Source organism: Cynocephalus volans, chromosome 12 (assembly GCF_027409185.1).
Source record: "Cynocephalus volans isolate mCynVol1 chromosome 12, mCynVol1.pri, whole genome shotgun sequence".
In the NCBI taxonomy this organism is placed as follows: Eukaryota; Metazoa; Chordata; class Mammalia; order Dermoptera; family Cynocephalidae; genus Cynocephalus; species Cynocephalus volans.
The window spans coordinates 7,050,299-7,064,445 of record NC_084471.1 but is presented as its reverse complement, the minus strand read 5'-3'; the positions used below and the strand labels follow the sequence as shown (position 1 = coordinate 7,064,445).

General features: G+C 54.4%; 1 protein-coding gene across 1 annotated transcript in view; it reads right to left on the bottom strand.

Moving 5' to 3' along the window:
* Positions 1 to 1,587: 1,587 nt before the first annotated feature.
* The window catches only part of SULT4A1 (sulfotransferase family 4A member 1), a 40,109-nt gene continuing 27,549 nt past the window's right edge, over positions 1,588 to 14,147 (bottom strand). The window contains exons 5-7 of the mRNA XM_063076287.1: positions 12,296 to 12,390; positions 4,674 to 4,812; positions 1,588 to 1,700 (exon numbers count right to left, since the gene is read on the bottom strand). Coding sequence (XP_062932357.1) covers positions 1,588 to 1,700; positions 4,674 to 4,812; positions 12,296 to 12,390 — 347 coding nt within the window. The remainder of the gene's footprint in view (positions 1,701 to 4,673; positions 4,813 to 12,295; positions 12,391 to 14,147) is intronic.

Genomic DNA, 14,147 nt, shown 5'->3' with positions numbered 1-14,147 from the left:
ACCCCAGGAACGGGGTGTCAATGGGGCTCACACTCCTGTTGTCCCAAAGTTCTGGACAGACCCCACAGGGGCCCCCTCTCCACCCACCGGCACACACGCTGGACACGATGTAGGGAACAGGGAGCGAGTCTTTATTAAAGATGCAAGCAAGCACAGAAGTGTCCTGTGTGGTGCTCAGTGTTACCCACACAGCACCACAAATAGAAAAATAGAAATGAAATTTCACAGAAAGCAGCCCCCTCGCAGGTACACGGTAAAGGTGCTGCCGAGCCCCCATGCAACGCCCTGTTCAAGATGTTCCCCTTTACAAACGAGGACGCAAGCGTCCATGTGCACCTGCAGCAAAGGCAGAGCCACAGAACACAGCCCCTTCCCACAGTGGCCACCCTCCCGACCACCACGTTGGGCACTTCCCAGCCACATAATAACAGACAACCCCGGCCCCCGCATGGCGGCAACATGCATACGAACTGGCTGCCGGCCCGCTTCTCATCTGGCCGTCTCTCCATCACTTCTTCCAGCTGAATTTGGGCCAGAAAGTTAAGCAGGTGGGGGGTAATACAAACCCCACCTTTACTCCCTCAGACAGACCGAGGTATGGGGTGGATAGAGACAAAGGTGGGATTGTCAACCCAATCTGAGTGAAATAGGGCATTAAACTCCCAAAATGATCCTCCCACAGTTGAGTGCCTCGGCACAGACGGACACACTGAATGAAGACGACGCAGGAATTTTAGAAATTTCCCATTAAGCATCTGCTTGCCAGAGTAAGTAGGTACTGCTTCAGGGAACAGCAGTTACGGCTGCAAAACGAAACTTGAGTGCTGAGCGCACTGCGGTCTGTCTGTGGCAGGTCCCCGTCTCTGCACTCACACGCCACTGCTGGAGCCGGAGCCGGAGCCGGCGGCTGCCAGGCGCCTCCCTCAGGGCGTGCTCCTGGCTTCAGAGCCGCCAGAGGGGCAGCCCTTCTGAAAATGATCCTGTGAATGGTTCCTGCGTTACTTCAGAAAGGTTACAGAGGACTGAATTCTATCAGAATAAACAAGCTTCCAGGTTCCCACCCCCTCCCCCAGCTCCTCCTCCGTTCTCACCATTATCTCAGAACCAAGTGAGAACCTAACGGCTGTGCCTTAGATAATGAAACTACAAAAATAGTTAACCCTGAGATCTTTCTACCAATCCTGTGTGGCTCGCTCTTGATTCCCCTCGGAAATGAACTCATTTGGTTTACTGACATTTATTTAGATTCCCAGTGAAAAGCTCTATAAAATACAATAAATTATATGGGGTTGTAAAAGGCAGACATTCCAGCTGCATATGTTACAGACTTTATACTTATGGTGCAGGCCATCGGAGCTGCAGTTTTATATGTTTGTCATCAGACATGTAGAGACTTCAAACTCTAAAGGCCAGACAGCTGCTTTGGATCAGAAATCACACACTTCCTCCCATTTCTCCGGTTTCCTTCCCTCTGCTGTTTTACATTGCTTCCACAGTTGTCCAGCAAGTAATACATGAATGCATACAGGACTTTTAGCTAGTAGAGTGTCTGGGTATTGTAAGCATGCAAGTTTGCTGTTTCTTTTATTATAAATAAAAGTCAAACACGAGGTCACACTTTCCCATCTTCTGTTTATACACCAAGTCAAATTTCTCGTTCATGGAGACGGTGAAGATGTCCTTCCACAGCCCAACTCTTCCTGAAACACAAATAGGAGAGAGGAAAATTTGGAAATGGATCTGGGAGGTTCCAGATCTTTTCCTGGACTCCGCTGAACTTGGCCTATTGGGGCAGGATGGGCCATCTGAGCTACACACCAGTAGGGTCCCATTATGCTTTTGAAACAACTGGATATGGCAGAACATGAACTGAACCAACTTCCCTCTGAGTCTGTGGTGGAGTGACCCACCCCCCTTGCTGGTGCCATGTGCTCACCTGATGAGCCTGCACACACAGGCCCACACCTGTGGCCCACCAGGAGGGATTTTGCCTCGTCACTGTGGAATCTCAGCACCTAGAGCAGCACCTGGCACACAGTGGGCATTTAACAAACATTCCAGAGAAGGAATAACATCAGCTGAATGAACGTACTGCGTGGGTACCATGTGGACTTTGGGTCCTCACAGTACCTTATTCATTCATGGCTCAACAGCTCCACCAAGACGTCATTTGTTTCCAGAGAATTTAAAAAAGGAAAAAAAAAAGACCCGAAAGGCAGAAAATTTTATGGCAAGGAGGAAGCCCTCCTGACTGGGCTAAGGGTGAAGATTTCAAGAAGCCCGCCCTTGTGCGCACCCTGGGGAGATTTAAAGTAAATAAAACAGTCATGGCATACACAGCTGTGGAGACCGGGTGCAAAAGGTGCACTGCAGCAAGAACCCCCGATTCACATGGAGACCCCAGCAGCTCTGCTGCAGGCGTGGCCAGAAACCAGGTCTCTTCCTGGCAGCTGCGAAGATGCGCTGCAGACTCATTGCAGACACTGGTCTGCACCAGTTTGTGGAGGCTTAGGGAAGAAAAAAAACGCTAAAAATGACGACGGAAGCCAGTGACCCCACTTTCCTTGTTAACTACCGGGTCTTAGGTCGGTCTCATCCAACAGGAATGGTGACTCTGAAAGTGCCAGGAGTGGGGCTTCTGAACTTCCTGTTCCTGGGGGCTGTGAACACATCACTGGTGCACTGGCTCTGTGTTGTTAAATAGCCACTCAGGGACTGAGATGCTTGTTTAGAATTCTTTCCACTGTCAGCATCTGGGAGATCAGAGCTCTGACCGTCTCCAGCAAATATCCTTCATTAGCTCCATTACTAATGTTTGTCCTTGTCCCTCAGGACCTCAGGTGTGAAACTGCAACCCTGCAAATGCTGAGCTAAAATATCCAACACAACAAGGATTTTCTCTTTGGTAAGGAAAAATTATCTATCAGTGTTGGAGAGAAAAAAAAAAAAAAAAAAAAGAAAAGAAAAACTGTTCTTGCTAACCTAATGATACCTAAGGGACAAAACTGGAAGCTTCTAGACCAAACACACTCTAAATATATTTTTCCATGATTATTTTTCTCAGTTGAGAGCTCACCGAAGGAGTCACCCACCTGGCTTAGGGTTTGGAACCAAGACAATTTATGCTGTGACATGAATGAAATGTAAGCAATGCAGCTGGCTATGGAGCCCCTGCATTCTCACCAGCTCAAGGAGGTCTTCCGAGCAAAGAGGCAAAGTGCTAAAAGAAAACAAAATCAAAGAACTGAAATAAAGCAAAACCAAGGTAAACAAGGATAAAGCAAACACATCAGAAGGAGCATATGGGCACACAGTATGTTCTCGACACTTCTTTACCACACAAACGAACCAAAAGCAATATTTTGGAGAAGGTCACATCCAAGGATAACAAAACACAGCGAAAGCAAAACTAAAAAAGAGCAAATAAATTTCAAATAATAAATATTTGTGAAGATGCAGCCAGGAAATAAATCACAAGGTATCTTGGTTCAGTTAACTTCTTCCTGAAAGAGTCGGTTGCTCTGCTTTTCCAAGGAAGATGCCCTGCACTTGACCTTCAGAACTGCTGTCAGCCTTGATCAGCCCCTTTTAGAGGAAGGGAAGCTGCAGAGAGAGGCTCACCTAAGTCCTGTCCCTAGGGGGCGGCAGAGCTGTGACCAGAACCCGGCCCTCCCCTCGCCCAACCCAGGTATCTCCTGCTACATCTTACACTTGCTGCAGCATTTCTGGGCCCGCCTTCCACACAACCCCATCACCCGAGGAAGCTGCCAGTTCACACTGCCTGGAACCTGCTTCAGGTCTTCAACACCATGTGTAGACGTGACTCACACTTACCAAGCAGGGGGCTTATACAGTCACGTCCACCACCCTGCAGTTCAGGAGCTTTTAATGTCTGAGCTCTCCACCATCAAGCAGCAGCAGATGCCGTGCGCCAGTAAGGACAGGGAGAGCAACCAGGCGGATCTAGGGAGGATTCCTGCCTGGAGTATCTTCCCCATCTCCAACTGCTTCACGCCCACCAAGTTTCACTTGCCGCCAAGAGCCAGCACCAGCCCAGCCACCTCTGCGCGTGCCCTGCATGATCTACTCACGCTTGCCTGCCCCGAGGATGGGCTACTCCTCGTCTGCACCACTTACACCCAGAGGTACTCAGTCAATGTCCACTGGGTAAAGGAAGGAAAGCAGCATCTCCTAATGTGGCAACTGTCCCCCTGTCCACTTAATTTAACTCCCCCCAAAGCCAATTAAAGGCTGAGGAATCCATCGGCACACCTCTTGCTTTGAAATTTCACGGCACCAAACCCATCCCCTCTGTGGGGCATTTGACTTCAGGCCATCTGGCAAGGTCCCCTGCATCTTGCCCACAAAGGCTGAAACATCCCCAGCAGCTGCCTCTAAATTAAAACACTGTTTGCTCAGTTACAAGGCAAATACCAGCGGGCAGAGCTCTCCATCACTCCACCAGTACCACACCATCAACAGGTGCCAGCTCTCAACCGCCTTGCCCAGGCACAGGACACAGGCCAGCTAAGTACTAAGAGGGCAGACAACAGTCCAGAAAGCATGAGGGTACTGATGGGGGTGGGGAACAAGGACCTGGTTCCCTGAGCTGGGACAGAGAAAGAAGATTGGATGGAGCAGAGAACCAGGTGGCGAGGGGAGGGGACATGTACCTCGGCCCACAGGCAGGGCCTCAGCGTTGCAGCACTGGTCCACCAGCTGGTGGCAGTGCTCGATCAGGGACTCCAGCTGGGCCTTGTCACAAGACACCCCCAGGAATCTGGCCAGCTGCTCCACCATCATCACCAGGTCCTGGAAGACAGGGCAGAGAGCAGAGCAGGCCATCAGAGGTGGCACCTTTCATTGGACGACTCCGGGCTGGACACAGCTAGGGACTTTTCATACCCGGCCTTCCTCATGCGATGCTTAAATCAAGGCTGACGTCGGCCTTGTCTGGAAATAAAATTGAGAAGTTAAAAAATTGCCCCAGGCACTTGGCTCTCAAGTGGCAGTTCTGGAATTCAAACCCAGGTCCCCCAGGAATTCCAAAGCAGACTTGAGGTCTTGATAGAGCTGTGGTTAATTTTTAAACAGCAGCAGGAAGTATAAACGTTTTTCACAACTGTGTGAAGAGCGAAGTCTAGCTGGCGCTCTCTCCCCCTACCCGCCGCCCCAGCAGCCGGAATCCAGACCGAGCCTTGGGAGAACAAGGAGGCCCCTGAGGCCTCTGGATGGGTGCCCGGGCCACCTCACCAGTAGGAGGCCAGCTCGAATGGAAGCAAGGTCCCGTCACACCTGCAGGCTGGACACAAAGACGTGCAAGGGCCCGGTCCTCCCAACACGCCCAGTAGTGAAACATCACTGACCCGCTCACGGTATAGAAAGAACCACATGCCTGCTCTCCACACACGACTGCCACTTTCTCCCTGGGAAATGCGAGGCACCACCTAGCACCAGTCGGAACCCTGAGCTGTCACTAGGTAGTCCCCAAATGCTGGCAGGCACCTTGGTCCACATTAGGAAAACTGGAGGCTATTCTCTCTCGTGAAGGTTTACAAAGCAAAGCCACACATCAAAGCCTCTGGGCAGTCCTGCAATAACAAAACCCGTTTACTTTCTTTAATGCAGCATTTCCCAAACCTTAAAAGAAAATGTTCCATGAAGGCCGGTTTAAGTGTCAGCTCCTCCCTGGACCCCTGTGGTAAGGACACCGCAGCAAGTACCACCAGGCTCTGTGTCCTGCCTCACGGCTGCCTCCCAAGGAAAGGAACGGCGCCCAGCTCCGCAACTGTGCGCACAGAGCTCGACGGCTGGACCGGGTGCAACAGAGAGTAGAGTGAGCAAAGGGACCCAGTGACCGAGCTCTCACTCACCTGCCACTGAGCACTCCGCGTGAGAGAAAAAAGAGCAACAGAGAGACTGAAGAGACCTGGCCCTCGGAAAAGACGCCGTAAGGGGAGGGTTGCTGTCGGCCTGTGAACACAGACTGCTGAAGTGGCCCACAGAGTCCTGATCAGGACAGCTCATCGACAGTGTGACACCCATCTCAGAGGACGGTACATTTCAACAATCTGCACCCAGCCACACGTCACACATCTGCTCGATGGCTTCGAAACCAAGCTCGGAATCAGACAGCCCCCAGCTCGACTAGCTCTCGACGACTCTCTTCCGCTGGCTGAGCCTCGTGCTCCCCATCTGTAACCAGGGACGGTGGCAGCCACCTGCACAGGGCTACAGCAAGAGGCCATGCTACGTGTCATGGAGCCAGCAAGCTGGGGTCATGTCCTGGCACTGGCCACCCAGTCCTTGTTGGCGGCACCTCCCCCATGACTGGTGAAAACACCCAACACGGTGCCTGCAAGGATGAAGTGGGGTGATGCCCTGGGGTCACCTGGCACAGTGCCCAGGGCATAGGCACAGCTACCTCCAGGACAGGCCGTAGAGGCAGAGGAAGGTGGGGGCGTGGGAAGCCCCCGGGTGCCCAAGGCAGTGAGAGCTCCAGCACAAGTGTCACCATTAAACATCAGGATGAGAACACAGTGGACCCATTCCACAATCCTGGAGACCCACAATGTTCACTCAGGGCTAGTTTTCTGGAGTAAAATGTAAACAATATTAATTCCTAAAAATGTGATTACAGTCACTTAATCTCCATTAAAGACATCCCATACCATTACTGAGCTTTCTGAAAAAACAACAGATGCCAGTTAGGAGCTAAAGTGCTGGCTGTTTCAGGGACGGCATTAGTCATTCAGACAGGCTCTGGGAGAATGCTGAGTCCCGGCGCTGGTCCAGCAGCTCCGACGGCACAGGCAGGGCTGACGGCCTTGACTCTGACAGACGGAATGCACAGTCTGACGGCCTTCACTGAGGAGCCCAGGAAAGCAGAAGAATGAATTTACCCTCCAGGGCCTGGGACGAAAGTTTGTGTTTGGCTTTAAGGCTCAGGTACAGTTTGCACTCCCTCATGGTTTAATAACCAAAATATTGTTCCAGTCCCTTATCACTGAGTCAGCTGAAGTTCCAGGAAGCAGCTGCTCAGCTGGCACCTGCCCTGCAGGTGTGTGTGCAGCTGGTGGGCTGGAGGCTCCTCCTATCACCTTCTCAGGCTGGACCCCTCCCTGGCCACGGGCAGCAGATGCTCCCACTGCCATGTCCCAATGACATGATAACGAACAGCTGCTGCCAGATGCACAACCAGTGACCCAAAAATTCCATACCTGGGCAGAGGCCCAATAAATAAGAACACTGATGTCCACCAGGACACGAGCAGCTTTATTCATAACCACCCCAACATGGAAACGACCCGACTGCCCAGCAACACTGAAGGGATGAATGGACCGTGGCAAGTTCATGCTGCCACGGAGCACCACACAGAAATGAAAGAGAAGAGACTGTGGCTACACACAGATGGACAGACCTCACGCCATGACGCTGAGCAGGAGCAGCCAGAGCCCAAGGCTCACACGACATGACTCCACCGAAATGGAGGCTCAGAAGCTGGCAACACTGACCTTCGGCGAGACAGGTCGGGACAGCAGTGATCTCTGTGAAGCAGGGGTGTCAGCCGGAAGAAGAGAGAATGTTCTGCATGTGGATCTGGGTGGTGTTTATACTGATGTTACAAGGAACAAGTTGTCATGCTGTGCACTTGTGGTTTGTATACTTACTGTATAGAAGTCACACCTCCACAAGAGTACAAAGGACAGTAAACACGTCTTGGGTGTTCACTTAACTGCCAGGCAGGCCTGTGTGTAGAGGAGGCCTCACACAATCCTCCCAGCAACACTGTGCAGTGGGAGCTGTCATCTCTCCCGTTCTCAAAGGCCTGGAGAGGTCATAACTGGGGCCCGAGCATCCCCAAGTCCAGTGCCCAGGACTTTCCCCAGCACCATGGGAGGCCAGGGCCATTGGCCTCAGAGAGGTCAGCAGCAGAGCCAGATGCCGCCTCGGCTTGAGCCATGCTCTCCCCTCGACCACACTGTCAGTCTGTGGGCAGGGACCCTTAATGAGGATCTGTCTTAAGTCATGTGGACAAGGGGCAGACAGGAGGTGGGGGCCAGACATGGAGCCTAGACATGGAGACGGGCTTGCCTGTGCTGCTGGCTCAGCACTGCCTGGCTGTGTGTGTGACCTTCAAGAGGCCTCACAAGTAACCTCTGTCACCTGTGTCCCCATCTGTAACAAAGGGTAGTGCTAAGGATTCAACTGGTAAATCACAGAAAGCACCAGCAGGCGGCACACACGCAGACAGATTCTTTCCCACCCTCTGGACAAGCCCTGAAAAGGCCATGCGCTTGCAAAGGCAGGATCTGGCCTGTCACAATCACAGGGCTTGGTGCTCAGGGACCTGCAAACGCCTGGGGGTGCCTAGGAATCGCTGCAGCAAGCGCACAGTGCGCATGCCTGACCCCGCACCCTGCAGATGATCTGTGCTTCTTTCCACATTTATGTCTTTAATCCACCTGGACTCTTCCCGTATGGCGTGCGGCCGATGGCTGGCCTTACCGCCCCTGAGATTCTTAACCCCGACCCCCCATGACTGACTGCCATGTCTGTCTCTCGGTGCTCTCCTCTTCTCTCCCTGCAGCCCTCCTCCCTGTCCCTGGCTCCAACCCCCCTGCTATTCAGTCTAAACCTACCTGTGTGGTGTGTCAGCCACTGTCACCAGCAGCGCCCACAGCCTGCCTCTTGTCTGTCCACTGTGCCGACACAGTCTCGTAGCCCTGGTTCCGGCCACAGCTCACACGAGCTCCCTCTTGGTCCCCATCCCCATCCTCCCTCCTCTTTCCCAAAGTCCAGGTGACATGGGTCCCCTGCCTGCCCCGCCCACCAAGGGACACTCCTCTACCCGTGCTCCAGCCACACCCTCCTGCCTCTTCCTGGACTAGGACCATTGTCCCTTCATTACTTCCAACCCCTCCTCTCCTCCTGCCTTCTCCCAACACCTAGAAAATGCTCACGTCTCTCCTGTGCTTTACAGAAGAAAGAAACTCTCTCGAACTTGGGCTCCTCAAACTACAAGCTACCTCATCCCTCAGCCAAACAACAGCCTCTCCTCAGTGCTCATCGGCCACCACCGGCAAGAGCTCCCAAGCCCCCGAGCACCCAGCCCCAGCCTCTCTCCACATCTGCCCTGACGGGTTCCTCAACCACGCACAGCACCGCTGACCTCGCCCCCGTCCCCGACCCGGCTTTTCCAGGCTGCTCCCTCTGCCTCTCCTTCCTGCTCACTAACTGTCCCCTTCTCTGTCCCTTTTCAAGCTCCTCTTCCTCTTGTGGAGACAGGGACCCAATGGTCACTCACACACTGCTGCATGACCAAACTCAGTAGCTGGAACCGCCACCCTATACGTGTTCACAACCCCAGACATGGGCTGGTCTCACTGGGTCTCTCATGGGGCTGCAGGCATCTGGCAGGACCCCCAGAACCAGAAGGTCCCACACGGCCTTGCCCACGTCTGGCAGTCAACTGGGGCCACCATCTTCCTGCCCACAGCTTCCCCAGCATGCAGCCTGGGGGTCCACAGATGGTGGCGGCATTCTGCCAGAGTGAGCCCTCTGAGAGCACTTACACATCTCCACCTGCAGTATGTGCACTGATGTCCCACTGGCCTCAAATTCACAGGGCCCTGTCTAGAGTCACAGTTGAGAGGGCAGGACACTGGGAGGCGGGCTCCCGAGGGCCACTGCATGATGGGCACCACTCACTCACTAAGGACCGCTCACCTCTGAATCTCTCCCCGGCCCTGTCCTCGAGCTCCAGTCATCCGGCCACCTGCTCATGGGCGTCCCACTGGATGTCCCACAGACCACCAAACTCAATACAGCCAAAAGTGAACACATTTTCATGTACAGCTTACTCCTCCTTGCACATTTCCTATGAGATCTCTAGGACCAAGTTCAAATTCCATACCGGACCCTGCCTACCTCTCTAATATCACCTCTAGCCAAGTCCCCTCCCCCTTCCTGTCCCAATCCTTGCCACCACTGACCACTTACACTCCTTGAACACAACAGGCGATGCATAGCTCTGCTCAGGCCACAGCCTCGGTCAGAAGGGCAGGTCCTGTCTGCCTCGTGCCGTCTACCCCATACTGACGAGTAAACCTGCTCCCGCCAGCCCAGGTGGCAGCCTGCACCCCCCGGTGACACTGCTGAGAGCGTCTCTTCACTGCAGGGCTGTGGGCAGGAGCGCGTGCTATGGCAGAGCACTGGGAGCATAGCCCAGCTCCACCACACACCAGCCGCACAGCAATGCCCCGGCTCCACTCCCAGTACCTCGGCTTCTTGTGGTAAGCAGCAGGAGAGTTTCCACCCCTAGGGACGTTCATTCATTCAACACTTATTTACTGAGAGCCACTGACTGAGGTGCATGAGCAAGACAGACAGAGATCCCACCCCAGTGGAGCAGGGGAGACGGTGGCTGAGAGGAAGACACAGTGACGCAAGTCAGGTGGCAACAGATACTGGGGAGAAGCAAAGCAGGTAGGACAGGTGCTGGGGAGGAAGGGGCTCTGATTTAAGTACAGGTCAGGGAAAGTCTCCTTGACAGGGTGACATGTGAGCCGAGCCCTGAAAGAAGTGAGGCAGAGACCATGAGGGTATCTGAGCGAAGAACGTTCCGGATGGGGCAGAGGAGACCTAACGACCCTGAAATGGAAGCTGGCCAGACAGGTTCAAGGAACAGCAGGGAGGTCCCTTCCAGTCACATGACCAGGAACCTGTGGGCTGTCGTGGGCCTGAGTTTACCAAGTGACACCGGGGCCGAGGAGGAACATGATCTGACTCGAGTTTTTCCAGGGAGCCGCTCAGGGGTGCACTGCAACTATCCAGGCTACAGTTGGCGCTGACATGGGCCACTGGGGAGAACAGGTCAGGTAAGGGTTACAATTTGAAGGAAGAGCCAACAGGATTTGGAACAAGGATGTAGGGTGTGAAAGAAAGATGACAAGGGGATTCAAGACTTCCTGCCCGAACAACACACATGGTGGCGTCAGCCACCATAAACACCCACAGGGGCAGGGGCCTTGGGGGCATGCTCCAGAGCTGGGTGTGGACGCGGTAAGTCCACGGTCTCCATCAGTCATCACGTGGATATATCTGGGGAGCGCACGCCTGGCCTGATGTCCAGTGTGGCTGTGGGATTCCAAGCCTGGGAATGGACAGACGCACAGGGGAGTGAGCAGGGATGGGGAGAGACGCGGGCGGAGGGCAGGCCTTGGGAGGGCCACCATCTGAAGTTGAGGAGAGGAAGGGAATTGGCAGAGGAGGGCATCAACTGGCAGAGGGTGGCACCTGGCAGCCAGGGAAGGAAGCAGCGGCCACGACAAATGTGCTAGGAGGCAAGGCGAGAGGAGACTCGAGCACCACCGCCAGCGTTAGCACTGTGGAGGTCACCAGGACCCTGACAAGGCAGCCTGGGGAACAGAGTGGGCTGGGAGAGGAGAGAGGAAGACAGGTTGTGGGCTCTGCAGCACAGTGGAGCAGAGAAAGGAGAAGACACTGGCAGAGAAGAGCAGTCACAAAAAGCCAGGTCTGCTTTTTGTTCGTTTCAAGAAAGGAGAAAGCAGCCGAGAGGATGCGGCGTTCTGAGCGCGATGTGCTGACACACGTGCTGGCGTGTGGCTGGGCTCCATCAACCTCCCCTTCAGGACCCTGCAGGCTTGGGCTGGCGAAGCCCTGCTCGGCTCCTCCACCAGCTCTACACAGCAGAGCCCAATACATGACACATGCACCCACACTAGCACATGGCCTTTGCCTGGGACTGTGCCAGGTGCTCCCTGACGAATGACTCACAGGCAGCCCCACGGGGCTGGTCAGCAGCATGACACTGTGCTGAGGCATGCGGCTGAGATCTGGACTCTGCCACTGCAGCACTTTGCCACAGAACTGCCCCTGGGGGAGAGAGTGTCCGGGCAGCAGGCAAAGCCTGCTGCTCTACTGCTACTGTTAAGGCAAGAAACCGAATGAATGGGGCTGTCCACAGCAATGCATCAAATTGCCCAGCTTGGAAACCGTCCTGGGAGAGGGGCCAGAGCAGGGCAGAAAACAGAATGCAGGCTGGACGCTGAAGCACTGGCCACAGCGGGGAACTCCTCAGAGTCCCACATTTGTCCCTAAAGCTCAGGGTTTGGAGGGGCTGAGCCAGGCACCTGTGGTGACACTCCCTGTGGTCTTCATGGAGCAAGCAGCTTCCACATGCCTGCATGCAGTCCATGGGCGGCTCCAGCACCAGGAGTTGCGGGGCCGAGGCCACAGAGTCCCCGTGCACAGCAGCCCCCATGGCACTCACCCGGTGCATGTCTTCATACTTGAGGAAAAGCACGTTCGAGTCCATGCGGTGTTCCCAGAACTCCTGCACATGCTCAAACCAGGAGCCGTAGCCCACTGTGGAGACAGGGGAGAGGGTGAGCCATACATCCGGGAAGGAGACATGCACACACGGGGGCCCCCCTACCTCCCAGTGGCTTTGACGAGAACACTGTGACATAGGCAAGAGAAGGGTGAGCCCTTGGCTCAGCTGGCCGCCCCTAACCTGCTCATGTCTGAGCAAGCCTCTCCTGCCGATAGTGCTTGCCCCCCACTCCCTGGCCTTCCAGATGCCTTGAACACTTTACCCCTGGGCGGAAGGCTCTGAGGATGGGGTATGTGGTACCTGGCAGCAGGATCTCAATGGTACCCAACAGTTTATCCATTTAGCAAGTAGTCACCAGGAACAGAGCACTACCCAGAGGCACTAGGAAACAGGGTGAGGAAAGGATGGGGTATGGGAGGCTCTAAGGTAGATCCAGACATAGGGCCATGCCAGGCAAGGGGCCACAGGAAGGACCCTAGGTAAAGGCAGGAATTCTCAATGAACCCCAGAGAGCTGAAGACAGGCAGGTACCCACAACCCGGCCTACATCTGCCACACTGCCCAGCACCTCGGACATGGGGTGTGGGCCCATGTGTCGGTGCTGATGAGCCCATCAGGATATCAAGCCTGCTTCTCAAGGCCCTGCATAAAAACTATTGATTCTCACCCACCTCTTCCTGCTGACATGACTGTCACCAGGCAGGTTTTGGCACAAGTCCTCCAAGAAGACTTTAAACAGAGAGAAAGGGATCAGCAAAAAGGACAACTGTGGAGTTGGGGGGATCCTGACCCCACTGAGCAATGGGAAGTGGGCCTGGGCAGATAAGAGGTGCTGGACAGGAGTAGGCTCCATAGAGATTCCTCCTGCTGGGCCCCCTACACACTTCCTGCTGTTGGGAGCTGCACCCTACACCCCAGTTAACCCCCCTCTTGTTCCTGGATACCAGGAAGAAAATGCATGGACACGTGGGGCCGACCTCAAAACCATCAGCTAAGCAAACCTTCTCCCTTCATACAGGAACAGCTGAGTCCCAGAGAAAAGAGACTTGCCCAAGTCACTTACAGATTAATAGTCATGGGGTTCCCCAGGGGGAAACCCACAGCACCCAAGTCAACACCCATCTGGCTAGTCTAAGTGCAGGGAGGCGAGGCCTGGGGCACAAGGTGGAGGCAGATGGCCCTATGATGATGGAAGGTGAAGAAAACTCCCCTTTGTTCCATGAGACAGTGCATGGAGACTTCCAAAGCAGACCACCCAATGCCTACTGGGTGCCACGGAAGCTGCACAGGGAAAGCGTGTCAAGGCTGAGGCAAGGCACACAAGGTCACCTGCAAACACAGGGTCACCTGCAAACAGGGGAGAGCAAGAGTCCCCTCTGTGCCCTGCTGTCTCAGGGCAGATGAAAGGAATGTGGTGTGACCTGGTGGTGACCATGTCATCACACTCCAGTGCCTCTTCCTGGGAAGGAGAATGCCAGGCCTCTCCCAAGCTTAATCCACTGGACTTATTCAGCCCCAGGAAGTCAAACGACTTACTGAGGGGGCATCGCTGCAGAGAGCAGCGCCTCAGCGTACCCTTTCCAGGAGAGAGCATCCTACCAAGCACGTCCCCTCATGCCTCACGTGTCACAGGAGACTGTCTATACAGCTTCATCGGTGTCACAGGGAGCCCGTCTACATAGCATCAAAGCATCACAGGGACCCTGTCTACACAGCATCATCAAAGCGTCACAGGTAGCCTGTCTACACAGCGTCCTCGATGCTGCATGTGTCACATGGAGCCTGTCGT